The sequence below is a fragment of the Gadus morhua genome, chromosome 10, assembly GCF_902167405.1.
Source record: "Gadus morhua chromosome 10, gadMor3.0, whole genome shotgun sequence".
Taxonomy (NCBI): domain Eukaryota; kingdom Metazoa; phylum Chordata; class Actinopteri; order Gadiformes; family Gadidae; genus Gadus; species Gadus morhua.
The window spans coordinates 15,102,769-15,121,061 of NC_044057.1; the positions used below are offsets into that span (position 1 = coordinate 15,102,769).

The 18,293-nt window shown below is 42.2% G+C and overlaps 6 protein-coding genes across 6 annotated transcripts in view; all 6 read right to left on the reverse strand.

Annotated features, from left to right (window-relative positions):
- Positions 1–18,293, reverse strand: part of LOC115552155 (protocadherin gamma-C5) — a 297,188-nt gene that overhangs the window by 266,802 nt on the left and 12,093 nt on the right. The gene's annotated exons all lie outside the window — the stretch shown is intronic.
- The window catches only part of LOC115552186 (protocadherin gamma-A11-like), a 136,054-nt gene that overhangs the window by 109,029 nt on the left and 8,732 nt on the right, over positions 1–18,293 (reverse strand). The gene's annotated exons all lie outside the window — the stretch shown is intronic.
- On the reverse strand, positions 984–4,307 carry LOC115552204 (protocadherin beta-15-like). The gene has a single exon (XM_030368058.1). It carries the CDS (start codon positions 3,934–3,936, stop codon positions 1,534–1,536), a length of 2,403 nt encoding a protein of 800 aa, XP_030223918.1. The 5' UTR covers positions 3,937–4,307; the 3' UTR covers positions 984–1,533.
- LOC115552173 (protocadherin beta-15-like) lies at positions 5,095–7,739 on the reverse strand. Its single transcript, XM_030368030.1, has one exon. It carries the CDS (start codon positions 7,591–7,593, stop codon positions 5,128–5,130), a length of 2,466 nt encoding a protein of 821 aa, XP_030223890.1. The 5' UTR covers positions 7,594–7,739; the 3' UTR covers positions 5,095–5,127.
- LOC115552203 (protocadherin gamma-A12-like) lies at positions 8,168–10,915 on the reverse strand. Its single transcript, XM_030368057.1, has one exon. The coding sequence runs from the start codon at positions 10,772–10,774 to the stop codon at positions 8,372–8,374; it is 2,403 nt and encodes an 800-aa protein (XP_030223917.1). The 5' UTR covers positions 10,775–10,915; the 3' UTR covers positions 8,168–8,371.
- Positions 10,889–14,294, reverse strand: LOC115552237 (protocadherin beta-15-like). Its single transcript, XM_030368138.1, has 2 exons — positions 11,795–14,294; positions 10,889–10,983 (listed from the first exon to the last, which is right to left on the reverse strand). The coding sequence occupies exons 1-2, from the start codon at positions 14,184–14,186 to the stop codon at positions 10,889–10,891; spliced, it is 2,487 nt and encodes an 828-aa protein (XP_030223998.1). The 5' UTR covers positions 14,187–14,294.

Genomic DNA, 18,293 nt, shown 5'->3' on the forward strand with positions numbered 1-18,293 from the left:
TGAAATAAAATGTTTATTTTCCTTAAGAATATAGCTTTGAACGCCATTCTGCCCGATATCTGCATCATGGGCCGCGTTGACTCGGTAGCGAGCTCCTTTGCCAGCGGATTCTGTAATTTCCAGTTTAATTGTATCCTTCGGGAACAGTGGTGTGTTATCGTTTATGTCGTCAATTTTCAGTGAGATGCGATGCAATTCTAAAGGTGATTCAAATAAAAGGTCAAATTTGAGAACACACGAAGCCTTTTCTCCACAGAGCTCTTCTCTGTCTATTCTCTTCGCGACAGTCAGGACTCCAGTACGAAGATTAATTTCACAGTACCCTCTGCTATTTCGTTCTGTCTGAATGCGAGCTTTTCGAGCGATCATTCTTCCCACATCAATTCCAAGATCCTTTACAACATTTCCGATTATAGATCCATGCTTCATCTCCTCCTGAATCGAGTAGTCCAGCTCGCTATTTGTGAAATGCAGCAAAACAATGAAGAATAAGATCAAACCGTAAAATCCACAATGTCTTTTTTCCATTTTCGTTCAAAAGCTGTACAATATAGGCCTAGACTTCTCAATCGCAATAAAAAGCATTCATAGCCGATTGAAGCCACGCTACTGATGTCGGTTTACTCTCTACTTGTTCAACCCTTGTCTGCGTGCATGCAAGCCTCGACTTTGTGCTCGAGCCCGTCAATAAGCAGGATGGACATGAGGGTCGGTTCAAAGCGCTTTGCTGGTCTAGTGACACCATGAGTATAGCAGAGATTTAGCACATCAAAAGTGTACATTTAATTTAATAGCTCAACGTATAATATGAAGACAATGGAAATGACATGAATAAAAACACACCATTACGATACAAGGACACAGCGATATGTTCTTTGAAAGGGTTCAGGGTCAAAATATAATGTCAGCACCACGGACAGAGGCAGAACATGGTTCTTAGCATGACGGCAATGATTTGACTATGATTGTGGAAATCTATTTATTATTCTTATACCTACTAACATATAACCTGCACATTTTTTTATCTATGCTCATTTGAGAAATAAATTATTACCTGAAGATTAGTTTAATCTCCATACTATTTTCACTTCAAATACATTTATTAAGAAATTAAGACTTTATTTCATTAATCGAATGTTCACAAGGAGCAACAGGTTTATCTTTACCTTAAAGGACTACAATAGTTCAAATTAACTGCCTGATCTTGTACTCAACACCATTCAACTCAAGCAAAGGTTGCAATCGTAAAATGGTTCCCTTGATTCATTCCATTATAACGCTAACATTTTATCAGCCTCTCTGAAGCACCCTGTGAGTTTCCTAATTGATTTGCTCCTGCTCCAAACGTGCGTGATATTGGGGTATGAACACAAAACCATTTGGATGGGAGTCAAATACCCAAGCCACTATCTGCCTCACATTTCAAACTTTGTCTCCGTGTTGCAAATGCTTATCAATGAGCAAGTGTAAAACAATGAATAATTACAAAGAACATTTTTTATGTTGGATCTAAGAAAATATCAGGAAGAAACTCTAGATTATGCCTACCTCAGGGGAAACATCAAGATCTCCAAACGCTTCTTCAAAGTCTGTTGGATTTTTTCTCAGGGTCTGTTCAGCAGGCAGTGTGTTGTCATTGTAAGATGTGACAAATTTAAAGTCACTTGTTCTAGATCCAGTGGTTAAATACGCATCATAATTGTATGCGCTACGTAAAGTTCCAGTGCCGTCCACATCTGCGTAGTTTGGAGGGAGATAAGAGCTAGGAATAGCAACCGCTCCATCAAATAACAGTCTGGGCTTTCTCCTCCGACAAAACCTCAATCCCAGAATGATTATAACGAATGTCAGGAAAAAGGTGGAGACGGATACCAGCGCGATGATCAGATAAGATGTCAATTTAGTACTGCTTTCTTCAAAAGCCATGTCCTTCAGTTCTGGTACTTCAGCCAAGTTATCAGAAATCAGTAAAAACATGGAACATGTAGCAGAGAGGGAGGGCTGTCCGTTATCCTTTACAGCGACTACAATGTTTTGTTTCATGTTGTCAGAATCAGAAATGTCTCGCTGGGTCCTGATCTCCCCACTGTGCATATCGATTTTGAAAAGTCCCAGATCAGTGGACTTAATGATCTGATAAGTCAGCCAGGCGTTCTGTCCAGAGTCCCCATCAACTGCTATCACCTTGGAAACCAGAGAACCTCCTTGTGCAGCTTTGGGCACCAGTTCAGTCATAAAGGAGTTTCCCTCTGGGGCGGGGTAAAGAATCTGAGGAGTGTTGTCATTTACATCCGTTATGAAGACACTCACAGTCACGTTGCTGCTGAGCGGAGGAGAACCGTTGTCTCGTGCCATTACATAGACTTTAAAACTCCTAAACTGTTCATAATCAAATGACCTGACACTTTGGATCACTCCGGTGTCTCCATTAACAGATAAATAAGAGGAGACTGGAGCACCGTTTACTTCACCAGGTAAAAGAGAATAGATCACTGTACCATTTTGTCTCCAGTCTGGGTCATTGGCCTTAACAGAACACAGGCTGTGACCCGGTTTGTTATTCTCAGGGACATAACTGCTATACGACTGTTCCTCAAACACAGGTGGGTTGTCGTTGACGTCAGCTATTGAGATGTGAACAACTTTGACTGACGACAGAGGAGGAGAGCCCTCATCGGTGGCGGATATTGTAATGTTGTATTCAGACACTAGTTCCCTGTCTAGTTTCTCTGTTGTTACCAACGAATAATAGTTTTTAATTGAAGGAATAAGTTTATAAGGAACATCTTGCTGAAGAGAACACCTAACCTTACGGTTTTTCTCTGAATCTCTATCCTGCACGTTGATAATTCCCACCTCCGTACCAGGTGATGCATTTTCTGGTACTGGATTGGACAACGATTTCAAGGCTATGACAGGGGAATTGTCATTAACATCGGTAATTCTTACAATTACTTTAGCGTCTGAAGAAATACCAAACCCATCTTTTGCCTGAACAATAATCTCATATTTTGATCCCTCCTCAAAGTCTATATCACCTGCAACAAATATTTCTCCGGTCTGTCGATCAAGGGAGAACAGTTTTCGTGACTTTTCAGACACCCGTCCTAGTCCGTATGTAACTTCTCCATTAACACCCTCGTCTGCGTCAGAAGCGCTAACGGTGATTACAGGGGTTCTAATCGCAGTGTTTTCAGGCAGACTGGCCTCATACGCGACCTGACTAAACACTGGGGCATTATCATTAGCGTCCAACACAGTGACGTCTATCGCTACCGTGCCTGATCTCTGGGGAGAACCACCATCCAGAGCCGAAAGTAATAATTTGATTTCCTTCTGCTCTTCTCTATCTAACTCCTTTTCTAAAAGTAATTCTCCAAATTTAGTCCCATCACTTGACGTTTGTATATTGAACAGAAAGTGGTCATTCCGTTTAAGAGTGTAAGTCTGAACACCGTTTTGGCCCGTATCTTCATCATGAGCCGCATCGACGCGATACCGCGCTCCTTTGACAGCCGATTCTCTGATTTCCAGCTTTATTCTGTCAGTTGGGAAACTCGGTGCGTTGTCGTTTATGTCTTGTATCTGTAGTGATACACGGTGCAATTCTAATGGTGATTCTAAAAGCAGCTCGAATTTAAGAACACACGAAGGCCTTTCTCCGCATTGTTCCTCTCGGTCGATTCTCTCTGAAACAATGAGCTCTCCGCTCCGAAGATTGACGTCACAATACCTCCGTTCGTTTTCTTCTGTTTCAATACGAGCCTTCCGAGCAGACAATACGTCCAATGTAAGTCCCAGGTCCTTGGCGATATTCCCGATTACAGATCCACCCTTCATCTCCTCTTGAACAGTATAGTCCAGGTCGCCATGAACGTGATTCAGCGCAGATAATACGAATGAAAACACGCAAAGACCCAATCCTTTGTATTCCATCCTTGTAAATCAAGTATGTAATAATATAAAATATGATTTCGTTATTTATATCCTCGTCTAAATAAATGTATTCGATCGAAAAAAGGGAAAGACCATCAGCCCTTGATAGCCCGACGTTTTTCGACGAATCTCCGGGTTTGTCTGCCTTCTGCTCTCGTCAGGAGGTGGATGGGGAAAGGCTGACGACTATATCACGTTGGAATCTATTGTTGGTGAATAGCGACACCTTAAGTCATAACGGAGTATAAACATGTAAAAGTGGCGTTAGCTCATGTAACACCAAACGCTATTATATTTACTTGTGCTTTTTGTTTTTTCTTCTGACTGAGTTAAACAATAACTTACGACATATTTGCACCACGTGGAATGGGTAACAGACTAATTCTACCTAGTGAAACAATTTTCACTTCACATGAATTGGATGTGTGGCCAATATGGCATTCACAATGGCAAAGCAATGGGATAGAGAACCAAAGCGATCCCAGAACCATGGACAGCGACATAGCATGCAGTCGTCAGCAGTAACAGAGATCCATCAGACATAGCTCAGCATGCAGACTGTTCCACACCACAGTCAATCCTCTACATAATGTAGCAGTAACATAGTGGTTAGAGCAGCCAACACATAGTGGCACAATGCAGTCCTTAGATGAAACGGTCATCTCAGCTGAATAGATGCTGAAGCCCCTAAAGACTCAACAACAAAGTTGGACTATTGGTTACAGACTGGGCAGAGAAATGTTTACAGGGGGAAGAAAAATAATAATTATAATAATGCATAGTAACCAGACAGGAGGATTTCTGTGACAATAAGAGTATTGTCAGGGATTTCTTGGACAATCACTAATCTATGACCCGAATCCATTCAAAGATATCTATTCGAACAGTGTAGATAGAAAGACGTCAATTTAAAATGACCCATCAACTTTTTTCATTGAACTCTGAATAGAAGTTAAGGTGGTTACTTACAATTATAGCAGAGAAAGAAAGAAAGGAAGGTTAAATCCTTAACTGCTTTTCAGCAACAACTTTGTTTCACACACTCATTAAGCATATACAAATGCTGTAATGTAGAACTACTAATAGGAATGCAACATCAAAATAACCAACTAAGAAACGGAATCATTCACATGATTTAACCATGGGGGCCAGCAAAGACAAAAACATGCCTGACACAGCTCATTGCAACCGTCAAACGGTCCTTTCAAAACTATTTACTTTGGATAAAAAATGTATTTCTGTTTTTTTATTTTCCACAATGCCTACCTCAGGGGACACGTCAAGGTCTCCAAACACTTCTTCAAAGTCTGTTGGATTTTTTCTCAGGGTCTGGTCTGCAGGCAGTGTGTTGTCATTGTAAGATGTGACAAATTTAAAGTCACTTGTTCTAGATCCAGTGGTTAAATACGCATCATAATTGTATGTGCTGCGTAAAGTTCCGGTGCCGTCCACATCTGCGTAGTTTGGAGGGAGATAAGAGCTTGGAATTGCAACCGCTCCATCAAATAACAGTCTGGGCTTTCTCCTCCGACAAAACCTCAATCCCAGAATGATAATAATGAAAGTCAGGAAAAAGGTGGAGACGGATACCAGCGCAATGATCAGATAAGAAGTTAATTTAGAACTGCTGTCTTCATAAGCCATGTCCTTCAGTTCTGGAACTTCAGCCAAGTTATCAGAAATCAGTAAAAACATGGAACATGTAGCAGAGAGGGAGGGCTGTCCGTTATCCTTTACAGCGACCACAATGTTCTGTTTCATGTTGTCAGAATCAGAAATGTCTCGCTGGGTCCTGATCTCCCCACTGTGCAGATCGATTTTGAAAAGTCCCGGATCAGTGGACTTAATGATCTGATAGGACAGCCAGGCGTTCTGTCCAGAGTCCCCATCAACTGCTATCACCTTGGAAACCAGGGAACCTCCTTGTGCAGCTTTGGGTACCAGTTCAGTCATGAAGGAGTTTCCCTCTGGGGCGGGGTAAAGTATCTGAGGAGTGTTGTCATTTACATCAGTTATGATGACACTCACAGTCACGTTGCTGCTGAGCGGAGGAGAACCGTTGTCTCGTGCCATTACATTGACTTTAAAGTTCTGAAAGTGTTCATAATCAAACGACCTGACACTTTGGATCACTCCGGTGTCTCCATTAACAGAAAAATAAGAGGAGACTGGAGCACCGTTGACTTCACCAGGTAAAAGAGAATAGATCACTGTACCGTTTTGTCTCCAGTCTGGGTCATGGGCCTTGACAGAACACAGGCTGTGGCCCGGTTTGTTGTTCTCAGGGACATAGCTGCTATACGACTGTTCCTCAAACACAGGTGGGTTGTCGTTGACGTCAGCGATAGAGACTTGAATGGTTTTTAACGAGGACAGAGGTGGAGAGCCCTCGTCGATAGCAGTAATTGTAATGTTATAATGAGGCATTAATTCACGATCTAATTTATCGGTGGTCAACAGAGAATAATAGTTTTTGATAGAAGGAATTAGTTTAAATGGCATGTTTTGTTGAATGAAGCAGCGGACCTGTCGGTTTTTCTCTGAATCTATATCCTCCACGTTAATTAGTCCAACCTCTGTACCAGGTGATACATCCTCAGGCACTGGATTGGTCAACGATTTTAACGATATAATAGGAGCGTTATCATTGTCATCAGTAATAAATATTATAACTTTTGTATCCGTAGAGAGACCATAACCGTCTTTGGACTCTATATATATTTCATATTTTGATCCTTCCTCAAAGTCAATGTCACCTATAACAGTAACCTCACCTGTTTTCTGATCAAGTGAAAAAAGCTTTCTTGACTTCTCAGACATTTTGTTAAACCCATATATAACCTCTCCGTTAACGCCCTCGTCTACGTCGGTAGCACTAACAGTGATCACGTGGGTTTTCAGCGGAGAGTTTTCCGGCAGGCTGGCCTCATACACGGCCTGACTAAACACTGGGGCGTTATCATTAGCGTCTAACACAGTGACGTCTATGGTTAGAGTACCTGATCTCTGAGGAGAACCACCGTCCAGAGCCGTTAAAAATAATGTCATTTCATGTTGTTCCTCTCTGTCCAATTCATGGTTTAAAATCAATTCGGCATAGTTGATTCCAGCACTTGTGGTTTGCGTATTTAAAACAAAATGTCTATTTTCCTTGAGCATGTAGCTTTGTACGCCGTTCTGGCCTATATCTGCATCATGGGCCGCGTTGACTCGGTAGCGAGCTCCTTTGTCAGCGGATTCTGTAATTTCCAGTTTTATTGTATCCTTCGGAAACAGTGGTGTGTTATCGTTGATGTCGTCGATTTTCAGGGATATATGATGTAATTCTAAGGGTAATTCCAATAGAAGCTCAAATTTGAGAATGCACAAAGCCTTTTCTCCACAGAGCTCTTCTCTGTCTATTCTCTTCGCGACAGTCAGGTCTCCGGTGCGAAGATTTATCTCACAGTACCCTCTGCTATTTCGTTCCGTCTCAATACGAGCTTTGCGAGCAGTCATTTTTCCCACATCAATCCCAAGATCCTTTGCGACATTTCCAATGATAGAACCAAGCTTCGTTTCCTCCTGAATCGAGTAATCCAGCTCGCCATTTGTGAAGCGCAGTAAGACAATAAAAACGATGATCAAACCGTAAAATCCGCATTGTCTGTCCTCCATGTTCGTTCAATAGCTGTTCAATACACACTCGTCGATCACACTGAATACAATTACCAGTTGAGCTACACCCTTTTACAGCAACGCTACCGAAGTCGTTTTCCTCCCCACTTGTTTCAAACCTTGTGTGCGTGGATGCGAGCATCGGCTTTGTGATCGAGCCCGTCATAAGCACAATGGACATGAAAGTCAGTATCACAGCGCTTTCCTGGTCTATAGTGACACCATGAGTACACCAGAGATATAACACATCAAGCGTGTACATGCAATTTAATCTCTCAAGGTAATACAAAAATTAAGAAGACAAAAACAAGACATTACAATAGCAAGACCAAGCGGTCTGTGCTTTGAAAGATTAAATGATTCAGGGTCATAACACGTCAACACCTCTGACTGAGGTAGACAATCTTCTGTACATCAGAATGACAGAAATGCACTGTATTGGCTGCTACTCTGAATGGATAGTTATCCTTTCCTATAGCTTGTATCATTTTCTGTATGCTCATATGAAAGCTAAATCCTGAGGAATTTATCTAAATTGATTCCATTGTAACCATATATTTTCTAAATACCTTGACTATCCCAATTGTTATGACCTGTGCAAGAAATGTATTCAGGGTAGTGCTCAAAATATGTCAAACACCCAACCGACTAACTGCCTTACATTCCTCACTGCGTCGTCCATGTTGTTAATGCTAAACAATGATCAACTGTAAAACAGTGAAGAAAAACGAAGTAGAAATTGTTGTGTTTGGATTTCTGTACATATTAAGAAAAAAATCTAGATTATGCCTACCTCAGGGGAAACATCAAGGTCTCCAAACACTTCTTCAAAGTCTGTTGGATTTTTTCTCAGGGTCTGGTCTGCAGGCAGTGTGTTGTCATTGTAAGACGTGACAAATTTAAAGTCACTTGTTCTAGATCCAGTGGTTAAATATGCATCATAATTATATGCGCTGCGTAAAGTTCCAGTACCGTCCACATCTGCGTAGTTTGGAGGGAGATAAGAGCTGGGAATAGCAACCGCTCCATCAAATAACAGTCTGGGCTTCTTTCTCCGACAAAACCTCAATCCCAGAATGATAATAATGAAAGTCAGGAAAAAAGTGGAGACGGATACCAGCGCGATGATCAGATAAGATGTTAATTTGGAACTGCTATCTTCATCAGCCATGTCCTTCAGTTCTGGTACTTCAGCCAAGTTATCAGAAATCAGTAAAAACATGGAACATGTAGCAGAGAGGGAGGGCTGTCCGTTATCCTTTACAGCAACTACAATGTTCTGTTTCATGTTGTCAGAATCAGAAATGTCTCTCTGGGTCCTGATCTCCCCACTGTGCAGATCGATTTTGAAAAGTCCCGGATCAGTGGACTTAATGATCTGATAGGACAGCCAGGCGTTCTGTCCAGAGTCCCCATCAACTGCTATCACCTTGGAAACCAGAGAACCTCCTTGTGCATCTTTGGGTACCAGTTCAGTCATGAAGGAGTTTCCCTCCGGCGTGGGGTAAAGTATCTGAGGAGTGTTGTCATTTACATCCGTTATGAGGACACTCACAGTCACGTTGCTGCTGAGCGGAGGAGAACCGTTGTCTCGTGCTATTACATAGACTTTAAAAGTCCTAAACTGTTCATAATCAAATGACCTGACACTTTGGATAACTCCGGTATCCCCGTTAACAGATAGATAAGAGGAGACTGGAGCACCGTTGACTTCACCAGGTAAAAGAGAATAGATCACTGTACCGTTTTGTCTCCAGTCTGGGTCATGGGCCTTAACAGAACACAGGCTGTGGCCCGGTTTGTTGTTCTCAGGGACATAGCTGCTATACGACTGTTCCTCAAACACAGGTGGGTTGTCGTTGACGTCAGCGATAGCGACTTGAACAGTATTTAATGAGGACAGAGGTGGAGAGCCCTCGTCGATAGCAGTAATTGTAATGTTATAATGAGGCATTAATTCGCGATCTAGTTTATCGGTGGTCACCAGTGAATAATAGTTTTTGATAGAAGGAATTAGTTTGAATGGCATGTTATGTTGAATAAAGCAGCGGATCTGTCGGTTCTGTTCTGAATCCATGTCCTGCACGTTAATTATTCCAACCTCTGTACCAGGTGATACATTCTCAGGCACTGGATTGGTCAACGATTTTACCGATATGATTGGAGCATTGTCATTGGCGTCTGTAATACATATAATAACTTTTGTGTCAGTAGAGAGACCATAACCATCTTTGGCCTCTATATATATTTCATATTTCGATCCTTCTTCAAAGTCAATGTCACCTATAACAGTAACGTCACCTGTTTTCTGATCAAGTGAAAAAAGCGTTCGTGACTTATCTGACATTTTGTTAAATTCATATGTAACCTCTCCATTAACGCCCTCGTCTGCGTCAGTAGCGCTGACAGTGATCACGTGAGTTTTCAACGGAGAGTTTTCAGGCAGGCTGGCCTCATACACGGCCTGACTAAACACTGGGGCGTTATCATTAGCGTCCAACACAGTGACGTCTATGGTTAGAGTACCTGATCTCTGGGGAGATCCACCGTCAATAGCCGTTAACAATAATTGAATTCCCTTTTGTTCTTCTCTGTCTAATTCTTGATTTAAAACCAATTCAGCATATTTGATTCCAGCACTTGTGGTTTGAGTATTTAAAATAAAATGTTTATTTTCCTGAAGAATATAGCTTTGAACGCCATTCTGGCCTATATCTGCATCATGGGCCGCGTTGACGCGGTAGCGAGCTCCTTTGTCAGCGGATTCTGTAATTTCCAGTTTGATTGTATCCTTCGGGAACAGTGGTGTGTTATCGTTGATGTCGTCGATTTTCAGTGACATGCGATGTAATTCTAATGGAGATTCAAATAGAAGCTCAAATTTGACAAAACACGAAGCCCTTTCGCCACAGAGCACTTCTCTGTCTATTCTCTTCGCAACGGTCAGTTCTCCGGTACGACGATTTATATCACAGTATGCTATATTTCGTTCCGTCTCAATGCGAGCTTTGCGAGCAGTCAATCTTCCAACATCAATCCCAAGATCCCTTGCTATATTTCCAATGATAGAACCAAGCTTCATCTCCTCCTGAATTGAATAGTCAAGCTCGCCATTTGTGAAGTGCAGTAAAAAAATGAAAACGAAAATCAAACCGTAGAATCCGCAATGTCCGTCTTTCATTTTCGTACAAGGGATGTCCAACACACAGTCGTGACTCGTCAATCACACAAAAACTTTTTTTAGCTACATCCAATTAAAGCAACTTTACTGTAGACGGGTTTCTCCCTGCTAGTTTCATCCGTTGTGTCCGTGCACGCAATGTGCTTTGTGCTCGAGCCTGTCAATATGCACTATGGACATGAGGGTCGGTTTCATAGCGCTTTGCTGGTCTATAGTGACACCATGAGTATACCAGAGATATAACACATAGAGCGTGTTATGCAATCCATATACTCAACAGACTATAATTGAGAAGAACACATGCCAATACAATACAAAGGCACTGCGGTATGTTCTTTGAAACATAAAGGGTTCAGGCTCATCGAACGTCAGCACCACGGACAGAGGCAGAACATCCTTCTTTGCATCAACATGACTGCAATGTTTTGGCAGCGATTTTAAAAATATAATTCATCTTCTTTAGCTGACTAAGATAATATATACATAATTTTTGTTTTTGCTCGTATGACAACTGAATTATGCACTTCAGTATTGTTTAATAGCCACATTATTTTCATATCAAATGCATGTATTAAGTAATACAATTAATCTTCATTCCTTTGATCCAAAGTTTATAAGTAGCAATTGTTTTTCCTCAAAAACAAGCACTGCAAAAATGCAAATTATTTGCTTAATCTTGTACTCAACAAAATTAAACTCAAGCAAAGGTTGCAATATTAAAGTTTAACTTTTGATTCATTAACCTTTTATCAGCCTTTCTGAAGCACCTTGTGAGTATCCCCATTCGTTTAACCTGTGTCTGGGATGTATTCCTGGTCCTGCTCAAAATATGCATGATACTGGGATATGAAGATCTTTTGGATGGGAGTCATGCAAGCCACAATCTGCCTCACATTTTTACACTGTGTCTCTGTGTCGTAAATGCTCAACAATGAGCAAATCTAAAACAATGAATAATTAGAGAGTAACAATTGTTGTGTTGGATCTCTGAAAATATCAAGAATAATCTCAAGAGGGTGCCTACCTCTGGTGAAACATCAAGGTCTCCAAACACTTCTTCAAAGTCAGTTGGATTTTTTCTCAGCGTCTGGTCTGCAGGCAATGTGTTGTCGTTGTAAGATGTGACAAATTTAAAGTCACTTGTTCTAGATCCAGTGGTTAAATACGCATCATAATTATATGCGCTGCGTAAAGTTCCAGTGCCGTCCACATCTGCGTAGTTTGGAGGGAGATAAGAGCTGGGAATAGCCACCGCTCCATCAAATAACAGCGTTGGCTTTCTCCTCTGACAAAACCTCAATCCAAGAATGATAATAATGAAGGTCAGGAAAAAAGTGGAGACGGACACCAGCGCGATGATCAGATAAGATGTTAATTTAGAACTGCTATCTTCATAAGCCATGTCCTTCAGTTCTGGAACTTCAGCCAAGTTATCAGAAATCAGTAAAAACATGGAACATGTAGCAGAGAGGGAGGGCTGTCCGTTATCCTTTACAGCGACTACAATGTTCTGTTTCATGTTGTCAGAATCAGAAATGTCTCGCTGGGTCCTGATCTCCCCACTGTGCAGATCGATTTTGAAGAGTCCCGGATCAGTGGACTTAATGATCTGATAGGATAGCCAGGCGTTCTGTCCAGAGTCCCCATCAACTGCTATCACCTTGGAAACCAGGGAACCTCCTTGTGCAGCTTTGGGTACCAGTTCAGTCATGAAGGAGTTTCCCTCTGGGGCGGGGTAAAGTATCTGAGGAGTGTTGTCATTTACATCAGTTATGATGACACTCACAGTCACGTTGCTGCTGAGCGGAGGAGAACCGTTATCTCGTGCCATTACATAGACTTTAAAACTCCGAAACTGTTCATAATCCAATGACCTGACACTTTGGATCACTCCGGTGTCTCCGTTAACAGATAGATATGAGGAAACTGGAGCACCGTTGACTTCACCAGGTAAAAGAGAATAGATCACTGTACCGTTTTGTCTCCAGTCTGGGTCATGGGCCTTAACAGAACACAGGCTGTGGCCCGGTTTGTTGTTCTCAGGGACATAGCTGCTATACGACTGTTCCTCAAACACAGGTGGGTTATCGTTGACGTCAGCAATATCAATTTGAAAAATAGTAATAGAAGATAGAGGAGGGGAGCCCTCATCAGTGGCTATGATAGTGATGTTATAATTTGACACTACTTCACGGTCAAGGTTATCCGTTGTTACCAAAGAATAATAGCGTGTGATTGATGGAACTAATTTAAATGGAACATTTTGTTGAATGGAGCATCGAACTTGACTGTTTTTCTCGGAGTCTTTGTCCTCTACGTTAAAGATACCGACCTCTGTACCAGGTGACACGTTCTCAGGCACCGGATTGGTCAACGTTTTTAACGATATAGTAGGAGGATTGTCATTAACATCGGTTATGAAGATGATAACTTTTGCATCTGAAGTGAGGCCATAACCATCTTGGGCTTCAACAAACATTTCATATTTGGAACCCTCCTCAAAGTCTATGGTACCTGTCACAGTGATCTGGCCTGTGGTTTCATCGAGTGAAAACATCATGCGCGACTTATCAGACATTTGATTGAATTCATACGTGACTTGTCCATTGACGCCCTCGTCTGCGTCCGAGGCGCTCACCGTAATTACCGCGGTTTTGAACGGAGAGTTCTCTGCCAATCTTGCTTCATAAACAGCTTGACTAAAAACTGGGGCGTTATCATTGGCGTCCAAAACGATGACATGTATGACTACTGTGCCTGATCTCTGAGGAGAACCACCATCTAAAGCCGTGAGCAATAATTTAATGTCCTGCTGTTCCTCTCTGTCCAACTCTTTTTCCAAAACCAACTCCCCATATTTCCTACCCGCACTCGTTGTTTGCATATTCAGGACAAAGTTGCTATTCTGTTGGAGAGCGTAACTCTGAACATCATTCTGACCGATATCTGCGTCATGAGCCGCATTCACACGGTACCGAGCTCCTTTGTCAGCTGATTCTCTAATCTCGAATTTGATGATGTCCTTTGGGAAAGTTGGAGAATTGTCATTTATATCCTGGATCTGTACATTTATACGATGTAATTCCAGGGGAGCTTCGAAAAGGAGCTCAAATTTGAGAACACAAGCATGATTTTCACCGCACAGCGCTTCCCTGTCAATCCTCTCTGCAACAATGAGGTCTCCGGTTCTCAGATTGATGTCACAATACTTTCTGTCATTCTTTCCCTTTTCTATACGAGCCTTGCGAGTAGATAGCGTGCCCACATCAAGTCCCAGATCCTTGGGTAGGTTTCCAATGAAAGATCCAGGCTTCAATTCCTCAGCTATAGAATAGCTCATTTCGGTGTGTGCATAGTGCAGGAAGGAAAATAAAAACAGACTTCCACGAAGACACAGATGGGTACACTCCATCTTTGAAAAATGCACTCCACAATGTCGATTCAGAGTTAAATCAATTCTGCGATCAAATATACAGCCTTGTCCTCGAGATTGAAAAGCGTATTCTGGCCGATCCGTTGGCCTGCTATACGGTGAAGCTTTGTTCTTCTTTGTGGCTGAGTTATGCGTCCCACAATCTAATCCTTTGCTAGTGTATGGTGACCCCGTGTGTACAAACGGAATATAACACCTTCAAAAGTTTGACAGCGTACGTCGTATACTGTCAATACCATATACAGTATATATTTATTTTTTTTGGAAGTCAAATGATTATTGAGTTTACTCAGTCCTTCTCATTTGGTTGGTTTAGTTGGTTGAGTTATAGTAATGTTATATGTTCCATCTTCAAGTAATACATTTGAAATATTACTGTAGGCCCATGACATACAGGCTACATGATGTTTTTATAAAGACTGATTCCTGCTGAACAACACAGTGGGCCCTATCTTGCATCCGGCGCAAGTGACTTAGTCACTGGCGCATGTGTCGTTGCTAGTTTACAACTGGCGCAAAGCGTTCTTTTCCCACCAGCGCCACTCGCCGGTAAATTAGGGATTGATCATGCGCCCCAAGGGGCGGTTCGGCGGAAGGAGGAGGCGTGTTCTGGCGCAAACGGTATTTTGCCGTCTCTGAATACCATTGCGCTACTGACCAGAGGGGTGTACCACGAACGGAGGTTTAACAAACACTGAGTTAACGCTGAACTCTAGGTTGATTGACCCTGTGCCGACCAACCCAGAGTTTTCGGTTCCACAGCAGCGGTTATGCATTAGTTCAATCAACTCGGGGTTGGTTAACACAGGGTTGTGCGCGTCCACGCCAAACTTAAAAAGACGTGATGTATGGATCATGGAAACCCTGATCGATATGGCGAAACGGGCCGCTTATTTCAATGAAATGGAACTCCAGGTTCTCCTGGAGAGCTATGACGAGGAGAAGGACATTATCACAAGAAAAGGGAACGCTAAAACCTCTGGAACCCGGAGAACCAAAGCCTGGCAGCGGATCGCTGACCGCGTAAATGCGTTAGTTACACGTCAAAAGCATGATCCTTAATATTTGCGCCATGAATACATAAATATCCCAGTTAAGCATTCTTAAAGATCCTACCACATAACCCCTTTCTTCTAAAACAATATGAACTCCGATTGCTTCCAAGCGGTCAGAGGATCAAGTATAAAAATGAAGTATAAAAAACATACAAACTGGTAAGCTTTTACCACCATCGTATTGGTATCAATTTAAATAAGCCATTTTTTTAAGCCAATCGTGAAAAGGCTGACAGTCGGCAGACTGGATCTGGCCCTCAAATTGTCTTGACCCCGGTGGAGGAGCTGTTAATAAACATAAATTCAGGGCGCCCTGGCATGGAGGGGGTAGCCTACCTGGAGGTACCTACCACCTCAGAGAGTCATGGGCCATACCCCACACTGGTTGAATGTAGGTTTTTGTGTTTTCTTGTATTTTAGATTTTTTTTGCCTTCGAAGTAACACATGCAAACCGTGTGCTTGCCACAGCGCATACTATTCCAAATGTTTATTTTTTTGGTAACTGAGTAGAAAACCTAAAAGTGACAATTCATCAACTTCACAGATCAAGATGGATCAGTGCTTGTAATGAAGCCGCCGGCTACGATCGAACATTCTCCAGTGGATGCAAGTCCGTTAGGACTATTTTATACTTTATGTTGTAAATGCCTCTCGGCAGAGTACTCAGACAATATTGCTCTTTGTATGATAGGAGGCCGATACAAATCTTGGATGGGTCATCTGAAACGACTGTGATGTGCTCAGCATCTCCAGCATTATAGCCTAGATAAAACTACCATTTGAAAAAAACGGAGGGCTACGCAAATAGTCTGGAGTGAACTGAGGCCAGGTCCTCGATTGGTAATGTTGGCTATGTAAGGCTATTTAAATATATTAAAGATTTGCGCGAGAATCTATGTCTCTCCACTCCAGCAAAAAGTCATCCAATATGCCAAGATGTCGAGCCGTGGTCTTATCAATCGCTCCCGGTGGATTGCACGTATAATTTGCGCTCTGATATCAGCAGTTCTCTCATCAAAAGGGCATGCCATTGTGAACATATGAAATCTGCGGTGAACGCCGGTTGAAATGCCCAAAACCGGGTTATGTTTCAAACTTAACCTGCGCAAAACCTGGTCCGACCAGGTTTGATTCAGAGCATATGTTGCTATAGCAACTAACATACCGTGATCCTTTTGGAACGGAAAACCTAGGGTTACAGCAAACCCTGGGTTAACTTACCCGGTTATGTGATAAAACCGGCTTTGTGGAACACCCCACAGGAAATACCTGGTTTAAAGTCAGTGGCGCGTTGTTCAGATGCCAGTGGCGATTTTGGTTTGGAAACTCTGGTGGGGCCCATGCAGGAAAATATTATAACGCAATCCAGAAATACCACATATTACTACCATCACAAAAAAAACAGTAGCAAGTGACAGAGGGGACCAAAATTGCAGCTGAATAATGCCATCACTCAAACGCGAATCTGACGACATATATTAGGCTATTATAGCAATAGCACCACCAAATGGCAGCGTTCAAGATCTCACAATATCAAAACTCAAGAAAACAACAACGTGGCAACAATAAAAACACAACGGCGCACACCCTTTAGACAGCAATCAATATACAAAGCCACCACTCACAATATACCAAAAAAAGAAGAAGTATGGTTTAAGTTGCATTAAGTTTGCAGGCCACCATACTGTACAATTAACAATGAATCTAGCCTGATAGAGTGGTTGCCTATTCAGACCTGGATAATCCTGGGTGGAAATTTAAGTAAGTTTGGGCCAAGATGGTAATTACCTGTGCTTTAAGGACAGTGCTGTCTGGTCTCCTTTGTGTGGCTGAGGTGAAACACAAGCATTTTTTTCCGCTTGAACCACTCCTGGTTGAACGATCTATTCTTGTCCTTTCCCTCTTGAATAATGATTAAATCCGTAGGGCGATGTGGTCCCAAACGTTTTATCTCCAACTTCTGTTCAAGTGCTAAATCTCACATGAGACAGATACTCAACACAATTCATCATTTAATGAATGAAACGTCCATTTGTTGTTATTTACTGTAACAGTAACTGTAACAGTAACTACGTTAGCCAGCTAGCAAGATCTGATCGGCTCCCGTCGTAAACCCCGCCCTTTCTACAAATCAGCCAATGAGAAGAGCTTTGGGGCACTAAACTTCTGGCCCCACCGCCGAAACAGAAGCGGGCGCTGCGCACGCGCTTGCTCGCGCAACAGCACCAGTTTTCTACACTGCAGCAGACGGGGCCATCTCGGCTGTGCCCCACCGAGCGGAACTGACGAGACGGAGCAACGAACTATTTCACACACAACTACTACACTACAACAATTGCGTTCATTAAATTAAAACTGCGGACATGTAATTAATTATTAACAATTAATGTATTATTAACTTATGCTCAATGACATTTTTGAAAAAAAAAAGAAAAGTATAATCGTGCCCTGCACGACAGCGTTCTCTGGTGGGGCCGTGTCCCACTGGCCCCTAATGCAAAGACGCCACTGTCAGATGCTATTTTAAGGGCGCATGCATACATGCGCATGCGATGCATACGGATTGCTTGTGCACCTCGCCTATACACTTTGCTTCTCTCATCTACCTAGCCGCACATTCTTGGTAAATTATTTGGGAAAGAACAGCTGATGCAGCGGTAATAAGTTGTACTTTTAAATCAATGCATCTGCAAACACCGTACAGCACCGCCCACAAAGCTACTTGCGCTTTGCGCTTCCCACTTGCGTTTCAGACCGTTAAAATAGGGCCCAGTGTCTTTAAGGTGCATTCAGCACCATGGACAGGGCTAAAGCCGAAGAAAATCTACCATTAGATTGCCTATCGATTATATGCATTCCTTTACCACTGGCCCAGATCTATATGTTGTGGATATACATTAAGCAACATTGTGTTGCATCCGTATAATGCAAAATAAAATGGTTCGATTGATATGTTGTGAAGCAAGTGGAACTCTTGTTCATCCCAATCCAACCTGTGAATGATGTTTGCAATACTGAGTGCAGTTACAA